The sequence below is a fragment of the Onychomys torridus genome, chromosome X, assembly GCF_903995425.1.
Source record: "Onychomys torridus chromosome X, mOncTor1.1, whole genome shotgun sequence".
Taxonomy (NCBI): domain Eukaryota; kingdom Metazoa; phylum Chordata; class Mammalia; order Rodentia; family Cricetidae; genus Onychomys; species Onychomys torridus.
In genome coordinates, this window is record NC_050466.1 from 62,766,445 (window position 1) to 62,789,665 (window position 23,221).

Below are 23,221 nucleotides of genomic sequence, written 5' to 3' on the forward strand. Positions count from 1 at the left end.
AACTTTGAATAGTCTTTGGTGGATTTGGGGTTAAAAATAACAAAGCAATCCTTTTGGAATGCTAAACATTATAAGTTGTGAATAAAAGGAAATGGCCTTTTGCAAAAGATTTTAATTTGAGGACATTGAGGCTCTTTGAATTACAGAACCTCATAATTTTTTTCAGCTGTGTTTATAGATTCAGCCAGCAAAATTAAGTAGTTGCCTGTTCTTGGACGCTCACAAGATGGCTCATGTTCTGGGTTGGCCTTCTGTCTTCTCAAGCATGAATGTAATATCCATTCCTACTATTTTTTTTTTTTTTGAGACAGGGTTTCTCTGTGTAGCTTTGCGCCTTTCCTGGATCTCGCTCTGTAGCCCAGGCTGGCCTTGAACTCACAGAGATCCACCTGGCTTTGCCTCCCGAGTGTCGGGATTAAAGGCGTGCGCCACTGCCGCCCGGCCCTACTAATAAATGTATGGCTTATAGAGGAGTGGGATAAGAGTATGATAAAGAGAAAGTTCTGAAATAATTGGCATGGATTCCCTTCCTGCAGTCCATAATGGGTAAATTTATTTCCTTTTCATTTAATCCCTTACCCCAAACCTACACAGAGAATCCTTTCTAGTTTTGTTAAAGAATGTTTGTTGATACTGACTGAAATATTTTAGGGTTACATCTTAGACATGGTTTTAGATTATTTAGTGTATTTAAAGTTTCTTCCAGAATCTGTTTGCTTTTAGTATAGTAATTGGCAAGCAGACATCCAGGTAAAAAAAATTGCATTTCCTGGTCTACTTTGCAGGCAGGTGCAGGTACAGGAGTAAGTCTTGGCTAGTAGGACATGAATAGAAATGTGGGGGGCATCTTCTGTGTTTCCCCCTAACAGGAAAGGAGTTTAGCTCTCCCTGCATACCACCTCTTTTTTTTTTTTCTATGACTGGCATGCAGACAAAATGGTGAAAGCCGTTTTTTGGACTGTTAGATGGAAAACTCAGGAACTACTTACCCAGGAACTATTTACATGAAAGAGATACTGATAGTCTAACATATTTAGCAAGGTGTGGTGGCACATGCCTGTAATCCCAGCACCCAGTATGCTTATGCAGGAGGACTGCTGCCAATTTGAGGCCAGCCTGGACCACTACTGTCTTAGTTTCTTTCCTGTTATTGTGACAAATACTCCATAAAAAAGCAACTTATGGAAGAAAGGATTTGTTTTAGCCTACAGTTCCAGAGAGATATAGTCCATATGTTGAAGAAAGGCATCAGGAACATGAATCAGCTTGCCACACTGCATGAAGAAATAGATGAATGCATGCTAGTGTTCAGCTACCTTTCTCTGTTTTGTACCATCTAGGATCCCCCTACATAGGAATAGTCTTGCCCACAGTTAAGATGGGTCTTCCCAGATCAATCAAGATAATCCCTCGTGGACAGGTTTACAGGCCCATCCCTCAGGTCATTCTAGATCTGTCAAGGTTGGTAGTTAACACTAACCATCACAGCTGTATAATGATCTACAGCTTAAGACTCACTCCCCAAAACAAAACAAAGCAACCCCTCTCAAATATCATATACTTCATAATATGATTAGACATTGGATGAAAGAATAGAAATTTGCTCAGATAACTTAAGGACAATGAAATTTTTGTACTAACTCAGTTTATCATCTGAAACCAATTCAGAAAACAGATCGGTACCTCTTTTCCTACTTTTAAGGTTTGCCCCCTCTCCAAGTAGTTTTCAAATTTCTAACTCAACTAGTTGCAGGTATTTGGTTATTACTGCCTCAAAATAGCCACTTAAAGCCCCATATCTGCTGGACCTTCTAATGAACTCTCAAGGTAATTACTGTCTTGGTTTAGGCCAGTGATTCTCATTTTGTGATGACCTCCAACCATAACATTATTTCATTACTGCTTCATAACTTTAATTTTGCTGCTGTTATGAATCATAATGTAAATATCTGATATGCAACCCCCAAAGAGGTCGTGACCCACAGGGACAAGGGGGTCAGGGATTCACATCATTAGCTACAACATAGCAAATCTAGGCTGACCTACATCCTGTCTCCAAAAAAAGTCAGTTAAGAAAAGGTAAATACTTGAAGTATTTCAGGAGGCCTCTTAGTGTGTTTTAGGTTGTAAGCCCTAAAGTAAAATCTAATATTATTCATAGCATAAAAGAGTATCATATAAATCTATAAATCATAGTATATACTATACAATTTGAAAAATATAAGTTATATTTTTTGCTAAGACAGAAAAGACAATGATCCAAACTGGATTAGTAGTTTCTTTCTTTCATAGTACTTATCTCATTATATAATATAGTTTTGTTCTATTTGATACCTTAATATGAAATAATTTGGACAGAGTTGCAATAAAATATGCTTTTATATCAAATTTGTTGTCTGAATTTTGGAATATTATTTGGCCTGTGGCTATATAGTACATATTGTCTAGGATTAAGGTTGTTTATTTGGAAGTATAGTTATTATGAAAATGAACATTATTCATTTTGCTAAAAAATTTTCCTTTTAAGTGCAACTCAAAATGGAAATCATATGATTGGTGGTTTTAGATGTTTTCATGATAAAATAAAAAATATATAGTACATAGTATATATAGCCCCCCTTTTGTGTGTATATGATATATGTGTATGCATGTGCTCTATATAGAGAGGTTAGAGGACAACTTCATGTTCATCCTTACTTTCCACCTTATTTGAGAGGAGGGCCTGTTGGTTATTACTGTATATGCCAGGCTAGCTGGCCCCCAAGCTTCAGTGTATCTCCTGTTCTAGTCTTCCATCTTTTAGTAAGGTAGCTGGGATTCCAGATAGCTTGTTCCATTGTGTCTGGCTTTTTATGTGGATTCAGGGAATCTGAACTTAGGTCAGCAGGCTTATGCTGTAAACACTTTACCCACTGAGTACTTATTGTTTTGCTTCTCTTCCTTCCTTTGAGTTGCTATCTGTTGTCATTTCCTTATTACAGTACAGCTTTGCTCCTCTGTGCCTCCTTTGTGCTTTAGTACCTTTAAAGAAGTATGGGGACTCAACATTATTGTCTTGTGACATTTGCTTCCAGCACAAAATTTCCTTTCATATTTCTTGTATGTTATGTCTTCTAGATATGAATTATCTCAAGTTTTTACTCAGGAAAGTACATTTATTTTGCCTTTATGCTTGGAACAGTTGACAGGTTTCTCTTTCTGTCAGTATTTTGAATGTTGACTGTGTCACCTTGCTGTCACCCTGCTACCTCCTTTTCTTTCCTCCCTCCTTCACTTCCTCCCTCCCTTCTTTGACATGGTCTTGCTGTGTGGCCCCAGATGATTTGGAACTTATTATATAGACCAGGTTGGCCTTAAACATGGGGTAATTCCCCTGCTTTCCGAATCCTGGAGTGCTAGGACTTGACATGTGCTACCTAGTCTTGATTTCTAATGTTTCTAACCAGAAATCAGCTCTTAACCTTGCTGAGGGTACCTTGCATGTGACTAGTTGCTTTTCCTTTTACCATTTTCTGTTTTTCAGTACTTCGAGTATGTGCTTTGGTGTGGATCTTATATCCCATTTGAAGCTTGTTGAGGTTCTTGGATGGTGTCTTAGTCACTGTTCTATTGCTGTGAAGAGACACCACGGCACCCATGCTCTGGCGCAGTAGCTGGCATGGCTAGAGTGTTTAAACAAATATCTAAGATTTTTGTAACATGGCCAGAATAATGCTTAAAACAAATATCAGGGGTTTTTGTGGTCCAGTGAAGTTGACACATACAATTAACTAACAGAGTACACTCAAAGATAGCCCATATTTTCTGAGGTTTGCTTATTTTTTGTCCTTATTTCATCCTTATCCATTGGCAGAGAGGCAGAAAGGAGGGAGAGAGGGAAGGAAGGAGGGAGAGAGAGGAAAGAAGGAAGAAGGAGAGAGAGGAGAGAAAACTGGGCCTGGCATGGGCTTTTGAAAACTCAAAGCCAACCCCCAGTGACACTATTCCAACAAGGCCACACCTTCTAATCCTTCTCAAATAGTGCCACTCCCTGGTGACTAAGCATTCAAATATATGAGCCTATGGGGACCATTCTTATCCAAACCACCAAAGGTGTGCAGGCAAATATTAAATTTTGTTAAATTTGTGAAATTCTCAATCTCCTTTCTTCAATATATTTTTTTCTGTTTATTTCTTCTGGCATCACATACATATATATGTTATATGTATCAATTTAGTCTTTATAGAGAAAAAGAGCCAGTAGAGTGTGTATGGGTGGTAGCATACCTTTTAAAAGAAGGAATTAACCATGTGATTTTGGAAGCCTAGCAGTCTCAAGATCTATAGTATGAAAGACCAAAAACAAGGCTAGCTAATGATATTAAAGTTCATTTTAGTCTAAAATTAGAAGACCCATATTCCTTGATACTTGATGATCCAACTGTCAGAATTCTTTCTTACCTAATTAGCCTTTTATTCTATTTAGGCCTTCAATAGACTGAATAAGATGTGCCCATGTTTGGGAATGCAGTCTGCTTTCTAAATAAGTGTGTGTGTGTGTGTATGTGTGTGTGTGTGTGTATGTATATACACATTTATACATATATGTGTGTATATATATTAATCTCCTCCAGAAAATCTTCACTGATATAGCCAGAATAATATTTAAACAAATATCTGGGATTTTGTGGTCCAGTGAAGTTGTCACATACAATTGTCTAATGCAGTGGACTCCAAGATAGCCAATGTTTTTCTGAGGTCTGCTCATTTTTCTTCATTCTGTTTTCTTCTTCAGATTGCATAATCTTTGTCAGTACGGTTTCCAAGTTCACTGATTCTTCTGCCAGCTAAAATATGTGGAGCATTATCTTTAGTGAGTTTTTAAAATAGTTAAGTCCAAAATTTAGGATAGTTTTCAGTTTAAAGAAATCTAGCAAAGTAGTGGAGTTCCCATATATTTCTCAGCCATTACCATTTTACATTAGTAGTATATATTAATTACAATTTATAAACCATTATTGGCAGTGATTATTGATGTTGCTAATAAAGTTTCCAGACTTCATTCAGACCTCCTCATTTGTAATGTGACCTGAGAATTCAGGATAGGTGATAGTCAAATCCCATTAAGAAAATAAATTGTTAACATTTGTATAAAACTCAACCCCTCTGTGTATTAAAGGAACACATTGGAATTCCTTTCTGATTTTTTAATTTACACTTATATATTTATTTTGTGTATGTGTGGACATGTGTATATATGGAAGTCAGAGGACAACTTCTGGAAATTGATTCTCCTCTTTCAGCATGTAGATTCTAGAGATTGAACTCCATTTGTCCATAAGAAATAAGTGCCTTTACCTGCTGAGTCATCTCACCATCCTTCTTGTTTCATAAATAACTAATAATTAAGTGACAATGAAGTAATAAGAGTAAATTATAACTTCTCTGCTCTGTACAATTAGAAATTGTTCTCTCAAAATCTGATTTCTTTCTTTATTAAGTTTCTTAAATTTTGTTAATTCCAGTGGTTACAAAAAAAGGCAAAAGGCTATAAATTCTTTCCCTTGGCTCTTACAGGGTTTTCCTCATATACTTATTTAAATGTTTATTTTTCATCTACATATATATTTCCCTTAGGCAAATTATAATTTCCTAAGAGGTAGATATCATACCCTAGAGCCTAGTCCATACATAAAAAATAGGCACTAAATTAAAAGAAATATAGTACAAAATATTAAAAAATATATTAAGAATTTCCAAGGTTTTGTCATTGTGGTGGTATTATGTTCCCCACAATATTGTGCACTCTAATAAATTTATCTGGGGTCAGAGAACAGACAGCCACTAGAACAGAGCCAGAAATGGTGGCTAGAAAATGGGTCAGAGCAAGCCATAGCAGAAGTTGGGCAGTGGTGGTGCACACCTTTAATCCCAGCACTTGGGAGGCAGAGCTAGGCAGGATCTCTGTGTGTTCAAGGATACAGCCAGCATGGAGACACACGCCTTTAATCCCAGAAAGCGAGCCCTTATTCCCAGGGAGTGACAGCAGAAAGAGAAAGATATATAAGGCGTGAAGACCAGAAACTAAGTTAGTTAAGCATTTGGCTGGTTAAGCATAGGCTTTGGAGCAGCACAGTTCAGCTGAGAGCCATTGGGATGAGGACACAGAAGCTTCCAGTCTGAGGAAACAAGACCAGCTGAGGAACTGGCGAGGTGAGGTAGCTGTGGCTTGTTCTGCTTCTCTGACCTTCCAGCATTTACCCCAATAACTGACCTCGGGTTTGATTCCATTAATAAGACTTTTAAGATTCCTGCTACATGTCATAGGGTAGATAGATCTTAGTTTCATTGTCTTTCTTACCAAAACTCTCTGAAGTGCTCAAAAAATTCCAGCTCTTTTTGGTCTGCTAACTGAAGACATTAATAACAGCCCATATTTATGAAAGAATGATAAAATCAAAGAAAAGTAACAGGCTTGGAATAAGCTACTTTAATAATTTGTAAATAAGAATTGGCCATGCATGTTTATAACAACAGTAACTGGCGGGGAATAAAGTTGTAAATAATATTACTCTCTATGTAGATCATCCATAATACATTTTACAGTTGCACAAATTTAATTATTTGTGATTTTAATTCCATGCAGAAAATATTGTGAAGCTCTTCGAAATACCAACCATCCCTTTCCTGTTCAGGGACTCACAGAATCTGAAAGCTGGAACAAATCCTATATATTCTTTCCAACAACGAGGAAAGAGAGTTCACATGCCGGTCTTATAGTCAGCTTTTGAGAGGGTACTTCATAGCAGAGTAGGTGAAGCACAGCACAGCTTCCCAGTGACCGTGGAGCCTGTGTCTCATCATGGCATCATCATTTTTCTCAAAATAACTCCTACTTTACTTAACCATAGATGCAAGATTCTGTCCCTTAAAAGACCCACACACATTCCAAATGTAAATACTATCTTACCTCCTATTCAGTTAGTCAGGTTAGCATAGCCTAATAATTTTAAATACCACAAGTGACTCTTTAGTTTCCTCACGTTGATATGTCTCCCATGGAAGATGAGACATCATTATTTCAACAATTGAAGAGGTATTAAGATGATGAACAGTCCCCACGCATTGCTTGTTGGCTCAAACTCTTCCTAACAGGACTCCTCTTTCTATTCTTCAGAGAGTACTGACAAATCTGAGTGTCATCCTTCACCAATTATGTGACCAAAACCAAATCTTTTTTTTTAAACTTCGTTCAGCCCATTTTTTCATTCACTAAGAGGAAATAATAATATCTGTACATAGACTAGTAAGGAAGATTGAGGTTATATACATAAAACCTCTGATGCATGGTAGCCATTTAAAAAAGCACAGTTGTTAGCATTAATTGACTAATGACAGCAGTATAACACAGTAAATGACAGAAATAAAGCAAACATTTCCATAAAGTGGGATTTATCATCTTTTGGTTTTTGGGAACAGGGTTTCTCTGTGTAGCTATGACTGTCCTGGAGCTCACGCTGTAGACCAGGCTGATCTTGAACTCACAGAGATCCACCTGCCTCTGCCTCTGGAGTGCTAGGATTAAAGGCTTGCACCACTACTTCCTGGCTGGATGTATCTCTTAATTAGAAGTTTGCACTTAAAGGAGTTTCCCAAATGACACAAATAATTTATTTCAAGACCCCAAAGAGATAATAAATTCATAAAAATATCATTGGCACTTTGGGGAGGTGGGGGAAGGACTCAGTCTTGATATATAGCCCTAGGCTGGCCTTGAACTTTGTGCTAAATGTTGAGATTATAGATATGTCAATCTCATTAACATTTAAGTGTGTGTTTGGAGGAGGGGGAGGACTTTACAAGACAAAAACAAAATTTTAAACCCAAGCAGTAGTTTAGTCTTGCCACTTCTGTTACTCATTAAATTATTTATAAGGCACTGTTATTAAATTGAACAACACTGAAAAATGTACACCTGGAGATGGCTCAGTGGTTAAGAACACTTACTACTCTTCCAGAGGACCTGGATTTGTGGATTCCCAGCACCCACATAGTATTTCACAGTTGGTTACAATAATTGTTTCGTTCTTCATTTCTGTATCATCATCCCCCACTGCATGCATGTGTGTATACAGATGTGCACATGTGTGTATGTATGGAGGCCAGAGGACAGCCTCCAGTGTCATTAGTGCCTTCCACATTTTTTTGATTGAGACAGAATGTCTCATTGACCTTGAATCTGTCAAATTTTTCAGATCTTGTAGATCTTGCATTTCCAAGGCAATCAGTTTACTGACTAAGCCTCACCAAAGTAAAACAAACACTACTTTATGTGTAAAGGTGTTTTGCCCACTTTTATATCTATGCACAAGTGTGCAGTGCTTATGGAGGCCAGAAGAGGATGTTGACTTGCCTGTAATTGGAATTATGGATGGTTTTGAACCACCATGTTAGTGCTGGGAATTGAACTCAGGTCCTCTGCAAGAGCAGCCAGTGCTCTAACTTCTTAAATGACATGTTTGGGAGTTTGTAGCTTGGTGAAGAGGTTCTAAGAACACAGAAGTTCTAAGGAGGCATGCTCTGAGAAGTCATGGAAGCTCTGCAGTCCCCTGTCTCACAATCCTCCCTGTGAAGATCTTCCTTCAGGCCGTTATAAGTAACATCTTCTTGAGTTCTTGAGCAAAGTTTGAACCCAAGGAGAAGGTGTGGAAACCCCTGAATTTGTACTCATGTCATATAACCAGTCTGGGGCCAGAGACTTGTGGCTGGTATTTGAAATGGGGCAGTCTTGTTGGACTAAGCCCTTCATCCTGTGGATTGAATTGTATGGTAGCTGGTTGGTGTTAGAATCAGAGAACTGGTATCAGATGTTACAGGAAAAGATGCCCTGCAGATATACACAGCTGGGAAAACCCCACAGGTCAGCCAGCACAGGTATCTCCGGTTCACAAATGAAAATAAACTCAAGCTCCTGGAGATGGCTCAGCTCCACATCAAGCCAGTGTGTGTGGGAGGATGGAAACTCCAGACTGCTCTTAGTCTTGTTTTGGCCTTTCTTGAAATTGTAATCTGCCTGAAGGAAAGAACCAATCTTTTCTTTTCCTTAGGTTTTATCTTTGGAATTTGATTTCTTACATCATTTATTAGTCTGAAAGAAATTGCTTGTCCTTTTTACTATTATTTGTTCAAAGTAATTTTACTTACCCTTCTAAAGTTAGCAGCACAGACAGCTGAGGAAGTACAAGATTTTTTTTTTTTGCTTGATTTTCTTCAATTTTTAAAAAATAGGACACAAGTATCTTTAAGAAAAAATAACTTTCAGTCGATTTGGAAAATATCCCAGGCTTCCTCTCGATGTCTCGCAAAGTTGTTACTGTTTTTCATCTTTAGCCCCTCACAGGGCTAGCTTAATCACCAGCTATTTGCCTGGTAGTATTCTATATATTCTGGCTTTGCTGTTTTTCTGAGGCATTCTGAAAGGTAATCACCTCTTTCTTTTCCTTGTTTTAAAGTGAATTGTACTCAATAGCTCCACAGATTTACCTTGTAAGTGATTTAGGATCGTAATGAAAAGAGGTAGGGGTGGGTGGGTAGGCTTTATAGATTTCATATTGGTCCCATATGAACTGATATTTACTATTTGAGAATTTTAGTAGTCATTCTCAGTTTGTAAGGCTCCAAGAGCTGGGAAATGAATTTATGAACATGAAAACAAGAAGGAACCTCAGACTAATAGAGAGGCCTTAGATTTCAACTAGGGGCTTAAAATTAGTCAAGGTCAAGCATAAATCTGATCATTTGTCTTAGTGAGAGAAATCTAGGTTCCAGAATGTATTATGTAATTTCCAGTGTATGATTACAAGGACCAGGAGTGTGAAGATTAGATGAGAATGTCAGTTTGTCAATGTATTAACACTGTAAACTGGAAGCTTTCAGAGTTTCCCACGTTATTGATTTTGAAATTGTATGGTATCTTCAGGACTAGTAACTTCTGCTGTGTAGTTTGAAAAGATGTGTGTGTATGTGTATGTGTGTGTGTGTGTGTGTGTGTGTGTGTGTGTGTGTGTGTAGTTTTACTTTATTTTTGGAACTGCCAGCCTGCAAATAATACAGAGACTTCTTATTAATTATGAAAGCTAGGCCATTAGCTTAGTCTTGTCCCACTAGCTCTTATAAGTTAAGTTAACCTGCTTTTATTAATCTACATTCTGCCATGTGGCTGGGTTACTTCTCCTCAGTACAGCTTGTTCAACTTGTTTCAAGTCTGCTGGCCAAATCTGTGTGCCTAGATTCCTCCTCCTCCTCTTTCTCTCTCTCTACCCGGAAATCCCGCCTATCCTCTCCTGCCTAGCTAATGGCCATTCAGCTCTTTATTAAATCAATTAGAAGGTGCCTTAGGCAGAGACATATCTTCACAATGTAAATATTCTGCAACGTGTGTGTGTGTGTGTGTGTGTGTGTGTGTGTGTGTGTGTGTGTTGCTGATTGATTGAACCTGGGCCTCCACACATGTTAAGCAAGTACCTCTACTGAGCTATGTCCCCAACCTTATTCTCTTGTTTTCACCAACAGTGCTGCAGTGATTAATGTATGCGTGCATAATATGTGTGTGTTTGTGGACATTTCTGAGGACAGACTCCCAGAAATGTTACTGCTATGTCAAAATGTTTGTCTTTAATTTGAAAGATTTTGTCAAAAACTGTGTCAATATAGTTTTCTACTAGTATTGCATAAACATGCTTAATTTCCTCAGGTTCCCAACAATATGGTATGCTTATTCTTAGTTGTTGCCAATCTGAAAAATCATATCTCAGTATGATTATTCTTACATTTATTTATTTATGTATTTATTGTGTGTGTGTACATACACATATACAGAGAGGGTAGCAGACAGCTATTGGGTTTGACTCCCAGGACCCACTCAGTTTGTCAACCTTAGCAGCAAGCACCTTTGCCCACTAACTATTTCATGGTTCTAATTTTCATTTTTTAATGTATTTATAGCCACATAACATTTTATATATTGAAGAGCCAGTTTTCTTTTCTATGACAATTCATTTCTTTATTATTTTTAATTGATCTTAAACTTTTATTTAGTGTGTGTGTGTGTGTGTGTGTGTGTGTGTGTGTGTGTTCATGCATGTGCATGTAAAAATCAGAGGCAAACTTTCCGTAGTTGGCTCTGTCCTACTATGTGGGTTCTAGAGGTGAAATTCAAATGGAAGTTGAGTTTAGGTCATCAGCCTAGCAGCTAGTGCCATTACCTGCAGAGCCATCTCACAGGCTCAGCGCTGGTTGCACACTAATTGGCTAGCCAATACTAAATGCTCAGCCCTGAAAACATACATACAAGTAACATTATACAGACTAAACAGGTTGTATTTATGTATTTAGGAGTGTGTGTGTGTGTGTGTGTGTGTGTGTGTGTGTGTGTGTGTGTAACAACAATTAAATCTTTTGTTGTGTTTTTTTTTTTTTTTGAGACAGGGTTTCTCTGTGTAACAGCCCTGACTGTCCTGGAACTAGCCCTATAGACCAGGCTGGCCTCACAGAGATCAGCCTTTTGAACGCTGGGATTAAAGGTGTGCACCACCACCACCACCACCACCACCACCACCACCACCACCACCAAGCTTCCTTAGGTTGGTTGTTTGTGGTTTTTTTTGTTCTGTTTTGTTTTGTTTTCTTGGAGTAGGTAGCACAGTAACTTGTATCACATTTTCTGATGCATACTAATGTACCAATCTAGGGAATTTCCAGCTTTGTAAGTTTTTTTTTTTTTTCAAATTTGGTTATTTAGGATTTGGAATTCAGAATCTATTACTTCATGCTAACTTTGATGCTAAAATTGATCTTTACATTTTTATATAGGTACCTTCAAAAATAATTGTGACTTGTAAGATCTTAATTGGTCGGTATAGTATTATATAGTATTAGTATGGTCTCTGAGTCTCTCCTGCCCTATCTTAGCTCCTTCTTTTCATCTGATCCACCTTCTTTGGAAGGGCTTGGAGTTTAGCAGGATTGGCATTGCTGAGAAAAATGAGGATCAAATTGGTAATGGATTATTGCATTTCCTTCCTTGTAGAAAGATTGTAAAGGACAAAGCAAGATACATGTTTATTAGTTTGAAAATTTTATTCCAGCAAGTTATGTGTAACTCATGCTTACCAAGTATCTACTTGATTTAATAATTGGAACTGAATTTTAGAGTGTAGATTAATAAATCAAATTACTTCCTGTTATTGAGAGAGTAAAGCAGACTGGAAACCCTATTAGTTGAGGGTCAGATAGTCCTATCTAGGAAGAAAACTAAATAGAGTGCATTATCCTTTTCCCATTTAGATGTGAAAAGTCCCCACAAGCAGGTAATTAGAATGGTTTTTTCACTGGGTTGTGTTTTTTGTAGAAATGGTTTCCTTCTATCCGTGGATCCTGAGTTTTAGGATGCTTTCAAATCATTTGAAGTCTTCTATTATAACAAATTTAGTCATGTACCAAATTTATTCCTGTGCAATCTTCAGTGACAAAATGGTTTCCTCATTTGTATGTATAAAAACAATGTCAGGAACAAAAACAAAACTCATGATTCAACTGATTTTGCATTCTCTTTGAAAAGAAGAAAAGATCTGTTGAGATGAAGATTATAATTTCAGCAATGAAGGGAACATTCAAGGCCCAGGCAGCTTTTAAATTCAGTGCTTGTAATTTATGAAATAAACTCTAAGCCTTATCTTTCTGTCAGTTCTTGTTGCTTCCCTGCAAATGCAGAGAGAAGATTGTTTAATTCTAGGGCTGATGAAATAGCTCATCGGTAAAGGCACTTGTCACATAAGCCTGACTCCTGAGCTTGATCCCTAGAACTCCCATGGTAGAGGCAGAGAATGGAATTCTGTAAGTTGCTGTCTGATCTCCACACATCTGCCATGACATGCACGTGAATTCTTTCTCTCTCTTTCTCTTTCACTGAATAAATAAATGTAATTTTTAAAGAATTCTCATTATTCTAAGTGTTATTTATTACTGTGAGCCATTTGGTTATTTGTTTATAAAGTGAATGGCTAGAAATCTAAGGTCTTTGCTTTGGAACGTACTGTAGAGGACATCTAGTTCAGTGCAAGACTCCTTTCTATCGGAACAAACTGTTTACAGCCACCCCTTCCTGCCACCTGCTGGTCTCCTCTGTGCTGGTTCTGCTTTAGATAGACAGGCCTTCTCTGTTCTCCAGCTTATGAAATTCTTCTTTGTATTGCCTTGAATGCTCTTCTTACAGCCCCGCGCCCATGGCTTGCTGCTTTCCATGGAACAGAATGAGAGTTCTTTTGCAGATCATTCTCAGACCACCTGTCTAAAGGACCTTTCCCTGACATCTGCCTTAACTCTAATTTTTTATAATTGTTATTCTAAACTATCATGTTTGTTTGTTCCCTGCATCCCCCTAGCTGCATGAAAGCAAGAGGCAGGCAAATGTTCACCAGTGTATCCCGAAGCATCAGCTGGCCTACTGCAGGCATCTCACAAATATGACCAATGTAAACAGATGAATATTTACGACTGATCCTTGCCTAATTGTGTCTGAGCTGAAATCTGTTTCTTTTTCACTTCTACCAATAATCTTAATTCTACTCCCTGAAATCTGCAGATCAACTCTTCCTTTCTCGACAAGTTCAGACGGGAGGTCAGTCAGTTTTCATGGAAGACAAGCTTGGTTTCTTCACTTGCTCCTCATCTGGTGTGATTTTAGGAGTGGTCACTCTGATTTATATATCCTTGAGGATATTTTGGCTTTGTTTCTGTATCTGGCACTAGACATAGTACAGTATGTGGAACCTAAGCTTCAGTGAGAGGAAGGACATGAGCTTTTGTTTAAGTTATTACGGCGGTGCTCAATGGCTTATCTTTAACCACCATATAAATAGCTAAGAAACTAAAAGTATATGGTGTCTTAATTAGTCATTGTGAATTCTTAAAGACATGTTTTATTATTGAATATCACTGCATAGAAATTCCTAAAACACAAATATACAATAGTGAATAATTATCAGTGAATTGTTAATTAAGCCAGCAATTAAGAAACAGAAATGACATCTCCAAAAGACCATCTTGGTATGTGTCTCTTCTCTATTTTACTGTTCCTCAGAGGTAATTAGTATCCTGATTTTTGTAACAAACACAACCACGTATATACACACCTACTTAATGTGGTTTATAGTTTAGTTTTTCTGTTTTAAAATTGTACATAAAAGAACAAATGATGTGTTGTTTTTTATTAGTTTTCTGTTGTATAACAAGTTGCCTCAAGCTTACCTTTAGAAATGACCCATATTAGCTCACAGTTCTGTGGGGCAAAAGTGTACCCTGGCTTGTTTGAGCTTTCTGTTCAGGACATTCTGAGGCTGATACTACTCCTCTTGTATATTTATCTTTTTGTAAATAAGTTCTCTCTATGTAGTCCCAGACTGGACTCAGGCTCAATTCTCCTGCCTCACCCTCCCCAAATGCTGGGGTTCCAGGTGTGTTCATATTCTACCATGTTTTTTTTTTTTCCAAAGTAAATTGTAACTTTGATTTCGAAAGTCCAACTTTGCCTTTTTAAAAACCCTTTTAAATGTGTTTCCTATTTCAGGAATTTCTGGTACGACTGTCTTGTCTATATTTTTCATACATATTCATTTATAACCTGAGATTGGTGCTTAGTTCATTTATTGTAAGTTTTTGCATTTTCTGCTGTATGTGTATCAGATTCTCGGTTTCCTCTTTTAAAGAAACCAAACACTTGTCTTGTGTAGGTATAGATGTGGGTCACTGGTGGAGGTCAGAGAACACAGGAACCTGCAAAAACTGGTTCTCTCCTCCACAATGTGGGTCCTGGGGATTGAACTCAGGTTGTCAGGCTTGGTGCCAAGTGTCTTTACCTACTAAACCATCTCATTCTCTGGGTTCTGGCACTTTTTCTAAGTATCGATTTAGCTTCTTCCCATAATTTTGGTTTTGAAATTTTTAAGTGTTATGACTTCTTGTTTGACTCACTAGTGGGATTTTTGAGGAACGTATTAATTTCTAAACATATTAGTATTTCCTAATTATTTCTTATTTATTTTAGCTCTCAAGGGAGAACATCCTCTGATTTCAGCCCTCATAATTTGTTTTGAATTACATTGTGGCCTAGCATGCCATCAGTTTTATAAATGTGTACGTGCTGGAATGTGTAGAATAATGTGTGAAAAAAAGTTTTGTGTAGTTAAATTTGGTATTTTTAGAAACCATTCACGATCTTCTGAATGATGACACTTCTTTTTTATTGAGTTCTTTTTGTGTTATTCTGTTTTACTATTCTAATTTGTTGTTCCAGTTTTCTCTCACCCTTTGGACCATCTAGTTCTCAAAATGCAAAATGCTTGCCCTTTTTTTCTTTTGTTTTTCTACTTTAATCCTGCAGTTATTTCATGGCTATTCTTAATCATTTGAAAATGAATAATAGAGATCCTTGTGAGTTACTTTCTGTTTTCATTATTTTTTTGTGGGCTTCACCTTGGATTTCTGGCTATCTTGGTTTCTATTCTGTACACTGTAAATGAGAAGTGATCTGTGACACTATTATGAGGTCTACCTTGGGGCTGTCTTCCCCCAGAAAAAAAATTCTCCCTTTTACTTTACCTAAGACAAGTAGTGACACCATCAGTCTGAATGTGCAGGGTACATTTAGAGGCTTTGTACAGATCACTGGGATGGTGTAAGGCCACAGTTCTGGTCTGTCGAAGGGCTGACGTATTGCTAGTTTCCTTTGTCCTGAGACTCTTTTGGGCTTCAGTTTCAAATGAATGGTGATGTGCCAAGCTTTGTCCTTTTGAAACAACCTTGTCTTTGATTTTCATGCCTGTCTATCTGTAAGAATTTCATAAGCAGCCTGTTTTTCTTTCATTTTTTTTTTCTGTATCTTCAAATTCCAAAAGGGATCAAAACAGTTGAGTGGTTTGGGCTACCTCTCCAGGTTCTATTCGTTTGCCTTGAGTCGAGCCAGATATTTCTGTATAATCTTGTTACCTATTGGAGCTTTCAAGTTCTTTTTTAAAAAGTATTCTCCCCAGCATTTGTATTTGTCCTCAAAGACACATTTCATCCAAGTTATATAATTTGCTGTTAACAGAAGATAAAGTGTCTTCATTTTTTCTCTTTCAAGATTAGTGTTACTCAGTTAAATTTGGCATGTTTTTTTTTCTTTTTCTTTCTTTCTTTTTTTTGTCTCTATACAAGTACTGTTAGTTAAAACAAAGATTTTTTTTTGTTTTTTTGAGACAGGGTTTCTCTGTGTAGCTTTGGTGCCTTTCTTGGAACTCACTCTGTAGACCAGGCTGGCCTTGAACTCACAGAGATCCGCCTGTCTCTGCCTCCCCAATTGCTGGGATCAAAGGCATGTGCCACCACTGCCAGGCTTAAAACACAGGTTTTGACACCTATGTTATGTATGAATTGGCATATTTAAATTGGGATTGTCCGTTTCTGTCCTTTGGATTGCCGCAGGGACTAGGTGCTAAGAAACCTTTCCTGTGTTCACTGCTGCCATCCTACCTGCTTTGGTGTTGAGTCTTCCTAGTGGAGATCATTTCATTTTCCCTCAGTGCCTTTGAAATGAATTACACCATAATTATCCAAAAGATGTTTAGATGTTTCCTGATTCCTTCAAACCAGCCTTGGAAAGTGAAAACTAACTCTCAGAAACACTCTGAGCATCTTTTATCTGGACACGATTGTTGTGCATTTCCATGTGTCTGGTTTCTTATCATTGTAATCTCAAACATCACATTTCTAGAAAAGCTCTCCCTGTTTGAGCAGTCAGTTCAATTTTCTTCCTTTGCTACTTCTGTCATTAGCTGATGATAATCTGGAGTTTTCCTCCCTTTCTACAATGAAAAGTTCTATGGGGTGGGGAAAGGGCCTAGCTTATTTTATTCACTACATCCTTGCGTGTCTTTGCAATCAATCAGTTAATTACTATTGTGTCTGTCTGTATGATGTGTGTATGTGTGTGTTTCCTATGCTGACTTGAAAGTAGAGGTCAGAGGTCTGGTCTTTCTTTCACCATAGGCTCCAGGGATCTGAGCTCAGGTTGTCAAGCTTGTGTGGCTAGTACTTTCCCTCTCACCCTCCCTTGTGGGTCTTATTTACCCATTCTCTGGAACATGGGAGACAGTCTGGAAATGCATCGTTAAATGAACTAATAGATTTTTTTTCAAACTGTAACACTGTAAGACAGATACCTCAGCACATGCCTGTAATCCCAGCACTTGAGAGACTGAGGAAGGAGGATTGCCATGAGTTTGAGTCCAGCCTAGGCTATAGATTTTGTGTCCCCCATTTCAAAAACACCAGCAACAAATGATTGTAACACAATTTTTTACTGAATATTATAGCTAACCCTTAAAGCAGTGGTTTTTGACCTGTGGGTTGCAACCCCTTTGGCAAACCTCTATCTCCAAAAATACATTATAATTCACAACAGTAGCAAAATTGTTGTAACAATGAAAATAATTTTATGGTTGTGGGGTCACCACAACACAAAAAAACTGTATCAAAGGGCCGCAGCCATAGAAAGGTTGAGAACCACCAACTTAAAGAGTTGTGTTTAGATGGAAAAAACATCTTTTAGTTTTCTGAAGGAAGTATAGCGAAAGGTGGTCAGTGTGGTTGGAGCCTAACAACCCCATTTGGGAACTAGTGGATGTTCTCAGAGTACAGGTGGTCAAGGTGTGTGGGCTTCAGCTCTTCCTTTTAATGATGTGGGAAGTCATTCTAAAGTTTGGTGTAAGAAGTAACATGATGTGACTTAACTGTAAAAAGTTACCAAGTCCTATCAGGATTAGAAGAAGTTGCAGGGATATTGTATTATTATTGATAGTACTTATTCTTTGTGTTCACATCTGTTCCACTGTCTTAATTGGACAGTGTGGTTCCAAGAGCACCTTCTTCATGTCTATAGCTCTGTTAGAACTCTCAGTCTATTGTGCAGAGGATTCAGTCAGCTCTAGGCCTGACTTCCATTCTCCTTATGAAAAGAAAGTATCGCTTCTCCTCATCACTCTGCTCTTGTATGGAGACTTTGAAATCAGCTTGCTTGACTTTATGGATTAACATGAAATGAATTGGCATTTTTGTAGCATTGAACCCTGTGAGCCTTAAAATTTGAATACTTTTTATTTATTTAGGTTTTCTTTAATGCCTTTGAATAAAGTTTTATATCTTTGCATTAGAGATCTTAAATATCTTTTGTCATGTAAACTCCCAAATTTTTCTCTTTGTTCTTGTAAATGTGGTCTACTATAGAAGAGGCTCTTTTATGAATGTTTACTACTATAATTGGTATTTGTATGTGAAGCCTATGTTCAATTCAGCTACCTTATTAGGCACTTAAACTTCTAACAGTTTGCCAGTTATTATCATATCCATTTTCTTTTCCTTCCTTCCCCCCCTCCCATTCCTTCCTATCCTACTACAAACAATAACTGTTTCAAAAGGAAGAAATTGCCTTTGACGCCTAGGAATCTGTAAACTTTTGAAAAATACGTGTTCCATGTAGGGTAGATAAGTAGACAGGACTCATTCTTTTAGAGATGATGGTGAGAATGTAAACTGGGGCAATGTAAACTAACTACCCCCTCTCCCCTTACCTCTCCTCCCTCCTCTCCCCTCCCCTCTTCCTCTCTCTCTTCCTCTCCCTTTCCATTTCCCCATTTCTCTTTTTTCACTTTTTATTATTTCTGTGTATGCATACATGTGTGGTCAGAGGACATCCCTTGGTAGTTGATTCTTTTTTTTTTTTATCATGAAATCTGAGGGGTTGACCTCAAGTTGCAAAGTTAAAAGTCCTTTTTCTTATCTAACCTATCCTCAGCCCCTCTTGTTTGTTGTCCAGGCTGGCCTCCTGCTACTACCTTCTTTCTGAATGCTGGGATCATAGATGTGCATCACCGTTTCTGACTTCCTTTCAATTGATAGATAATATCTGTAGTTCTCTCTTTTCAATCCTCTACATTTATCAATTGATGTGTGTGCATGTACCCTCTACTTTGCTGGGAGGCCTAGAACCTAACAAGATGTTTTAATGTTTAAAGAATAAGTATGAAAAGGTAGAGTTCATTGTTATATTTTTCATATTTATTTTTAAAGATTTTTTTAAATTGTTTTAATTGTGCATGTGAGTGCAGTACCCCAGAAGGCCAGAAGGGGGTAGTGGATCCCTTGCAGCTGGAGTTGGAGGCACTTGTGGGCAGCCTATGTAGGTGCTGGGAACCAAACTTGGATCCTTTGCCAAGAACAAAGTTCTCAGTTCTCTGAACCACTGAGCCATCTCTCCAGCCCCAGTGTATTTAATTAACACAAAACGAAAACTATGCCTGATAATTCACATTTAAGACCATTAGTTACAGGGTTGTTTGTTTGTGTTTGTTTCTCTCTCTGTCTTTTTTGAGACAACATTTCACTGTGTAGACCTGACTAGCCTTGAACACATAGAGATCTTCCTCCCTCTGCCTTTGCCTCCCGAGTGTTGGGATTAAAGGAATATTTCAATATGCCTATCTGGTGCAGGTTCTGTATGGTCACATATCTCTATCTGGATAAGAACATTTAAAAATCGTTTAATTATGGACATTCTAATTCTTTGGAAGTCCTTTATATTTTTATAAATATAGTTTATCTTTTCACCATCATGTTTGAGAGAATACTTCCTGTCTACATATTATATGGGGTACTCTTAATTTTTTAAAGTTTGAGATTCTACAGGAAACAATTTTTTTTGTTTAGATTTCTTTCTTTCTTTTATGGAGTTTTTGTTTAGTTTAGATTTCTTTCTTTTATAGCATTAAAAAAAACCTCCGTTTGTAGAAGCAGGGCAAGTAATTTTTTAAATAAAAGAACTAGAAAAAACAAAGAAAAAGACTAGAGCATTGTTTTCTATAACCTCAGTATTGTCAAACTCAGTACTGTCTAATCTGTAAGCATGTCAATTTTGTCTGTTTTGTTTTGATCTTGAACTCACAATTTGACCGAGGTTAGGTATGAACTCCTAGTCCTCCTGCTTCGGCATCCTAAGTGCCAAAATGACGGTCATATATCACCACATCTGGATAGATTTAGGCTTTACATTTCTGGTAGAATTGCCACAGAAGTTGTGATGTGATGTTATGTGTTCTCTTGGGAGATATATGATGTTGGTTTCTTCCATTACTTACCATACTGACTTTGATTACTTCTTATGGTTGTACCTGGCAGGCTTCTTCACTATTCTGCTATTACACTTTGTCTTTCTGTAAGTAATAGGTTCCTTGTGGGTAGATAGTCTGAGACAAGATATATTGCCTTTCTTGTAACTTTCAACTGTAAGTTTTAGCACATATTGATGACACTTGCTTAAAGTAATTATTACCAAAGTGATTGCCAAATGGAGATTTTGTAATTCCATTACTATCTTTATAATTTGTTATAAAATTTCATAAAAAGCTTTCCTGCATTTACTTATAGACAAATATTTTTATTTTAGTCTATAGATTATAATTTATGAATGTCTTCATTATTTCTATTTTACTGTTGAGATATTACCCTTATGGCCAGTATGAGTCAGTTTAGCTTGGCTCCTAGTCCATTTGCTATGCCCCCATTGTCCTTTGAGCATTTCCTTAATTTCTGGCTCTGTACTTCTTCTGCGCTGGTCTTAAATTAGTCACTTCTCCAAAGAACCAAAAGTCCTTTCAGTAGAGTATGCACTGTGCTCAGAGTTGTTGGTGTACCATGATTTGTAGGCTCCCTCAGGGCACAGAGCTAGGGAACATGTGTATGTGAGGATGTAAACACATACATCATTTTTTTTACCCTTTCACAATTGCATTTCCCTTTTGTGAAATGAAAGTCTCAGCCCAGCATGGGGAAGGTAGGCCTCATAAGGCCCCCACCCTTAGCAGAGGAGCTATTGGCAGTTGATAGACACTGTCAGTTTTCTTCAGGGATGTGGCACCGGGTAGGGTGTCTATGTTCCAGTGGATGGCGCCCTACACCCGTGCATGTACTGGCTACACTAACTGGACTCTGCATGTTATTAAAAAAAAAAAAGAAATGAGGTTGGGAAGTGGTGGTGGGTGTCCAGAAGGAGTTCAAGGTTCAGGTCTAGGGAAGCAAGGTTTTGTGTGTGTGTGTGTGTGTGTGTGTGTGTGTGTGTGTGTGTGTGTGTGTGATGTATTAATATATGAAATTACCAAGGAATAAGAATAATTAAAAACAGAAACAAAGGTAGCATTAGTCTTTATATACTTACCTGTTCAGTTCTAGAATATAGATAGAGCAGTTTCTTGTCAGCTAGGTGTGATGGCACACATCTTTAGTCTGAGCACTCCAGCAAACAGGTGTCAGAGGCACATGGATCTCTGAGTTCCAGCCAGGGCTACATAGTGAGACACTGTTATTTTTAAAAAAATGTTCTATCACTGTTAAAGAAAACATCTAAGATCTAAGTGGTTGAGTACACTACGTGGTTGAGTGTTTTCGTTTTTAGGTTGAGGATTTTTTTTTTCTTTTTTGAGATAGGATTTCTCTGTGTAGCTTTGCGCCTGTCCTGGAACTCACTCTGTAGCCCAGGCTGGCTCGAACTCACAGAGATCCGCCTGTCTCTGCCTCCCGAGTGCTGGGATTAAAGGCGTGTGCCACCACCACCTGGCTTAGGTTGAGGATTCTAGGTAAAGTACCATTTTCAAAAGTTAAGTTGTCCCCCCTTAATTGTGGTCATGGTATTAAATTATAAGATGTTCATTTCATTTGAGGTTCTTTCTCCCCACTTTTTTTTTTTTTTTACAACATATGGAACATTAACATGGATTTAAAAATATTTTTAAAAGGATATAATAGGTTGAGTATTGTAACATAATACTAACAGTTTTTCATTGTGTTTGTTCTTTCAGGAACACACCATTGAACAAATGTATAAAAGTTCCTTGCCAAGCGTTCTTCATTGGGACATTTTTTTTCCTGCTTACTGAATAACTTTTTCAAAAGTTCCTTTTTTGGTGCCATGTTCTGTGGCTTACATCAAAAGAGGAGTTTGTCTTCATGAAGATTCCTAATATTGGTAATGTGATGAATAAATTTGAGATCCTTGGGGTTGTAGGTGAAGGTAAGTTAGAATTCCACCTTTGAACTTGCGGGCATTATCTCATTTTATCCATCACCAAAAACTTTATTTGGATCCTCTTAATTTAGCATATCAAGTCAGATGTGCACCTACGTGTACAGTAGTAAAAATAGAACTGCTCTTTACTATTCTCCAAGTAAAAGCCAATAACACTTACAAACCCGTTAAAGTTTAATAGATACTTTTTTGAGACCAAGTCTCTCTGCAGCTCTGGTGTCCTGTAGACCAGGCTGGCTTCAACTCACAGAGATCCACCTGTCTCTGCCTCCCGAGTGCTGGGATTAAAGGTGTGTGCCACCACGACCTGGCAATCAGGGATATTTAAAATTGTCCTGATTTCATTCATAGTTTCCTTAGTCTATGTGTTTTTGTTATTTTTACATTTTAGATCATTTAAATCATTTTCAGTAACTTATATTTTATTTGTATATGCTAACTTTGATTCACTATATGATAAACAAACAGATAAATTACTTCCATTTCTTTGAGAATGACAGGCCATAGTTTACAAGCTTTCAGATATAGTTTGGTTATAATTTTTTAACATCAAGTATGCATGTTATAGTTATAATGCTATTAATTTTTCTTCCTTGTAGTGCATAATATGCTTTTATGACCAAAGATACTATTGATTTGATAAAGTATAATTCATTTTTCAAAAATAGAATCCTAGCAAAAGATAATTACCCTGATTTTCTTGCTTTGTCATTTTGACTCTTAGAGATAACTTTACAGAAATTTATAAAAATTATTTTAATAGAATATCAGTGAAAATGTGGTTTCTTAACAAATATTAAAAATTTTTGTATTTTACATTTTTAAAATAGAATGTGAATTTCTAAAATTTACAGAGCTCTTCAACATTTTAATACTAGGTTGCCAAATCCCTCTCAAATAATAGAAACAAGGAGAGTCTGATTATTAATAATAAGGTACTTGTTTCAAGGTCTAAAGTTCAAACCACACCAAAAAAAATGGTTCTTCTTCCTTCACTACTCAACCCTTTTCTTCTCTTCATTGATATTATGTAATGAAAATTCTTTCTTAATTGCTTACCTGTTTTATAAA

At 37.3% G+C, this 23,221-nt stretch overlaps 1 protein-coding gene across 1 annotated transcript in view; it reads left to right on the forward strand.

The window, feature by feature from the left end:
• Cdkl5 (cyclin dependent kinase like 5) overlaps positions 1–23,221 on the forward strand; it is a 174,940-nt gene that overhangs the window by 42,601 nt on the left and 109,118 nt on the right. Inside the window, exon 2 of the mRNA XM_036173941.1 lies at positions 21,924–22,135. Coding sequence (XP_036029834.1) covers positions 22,072–22,135 — 64 coding nt within the window. The 5' untranslated portion in view covers positions 21,924–22,071. The remainder of the gene's footprint in view (positions 1–21,923; positions 22,136–23,221) is intronic.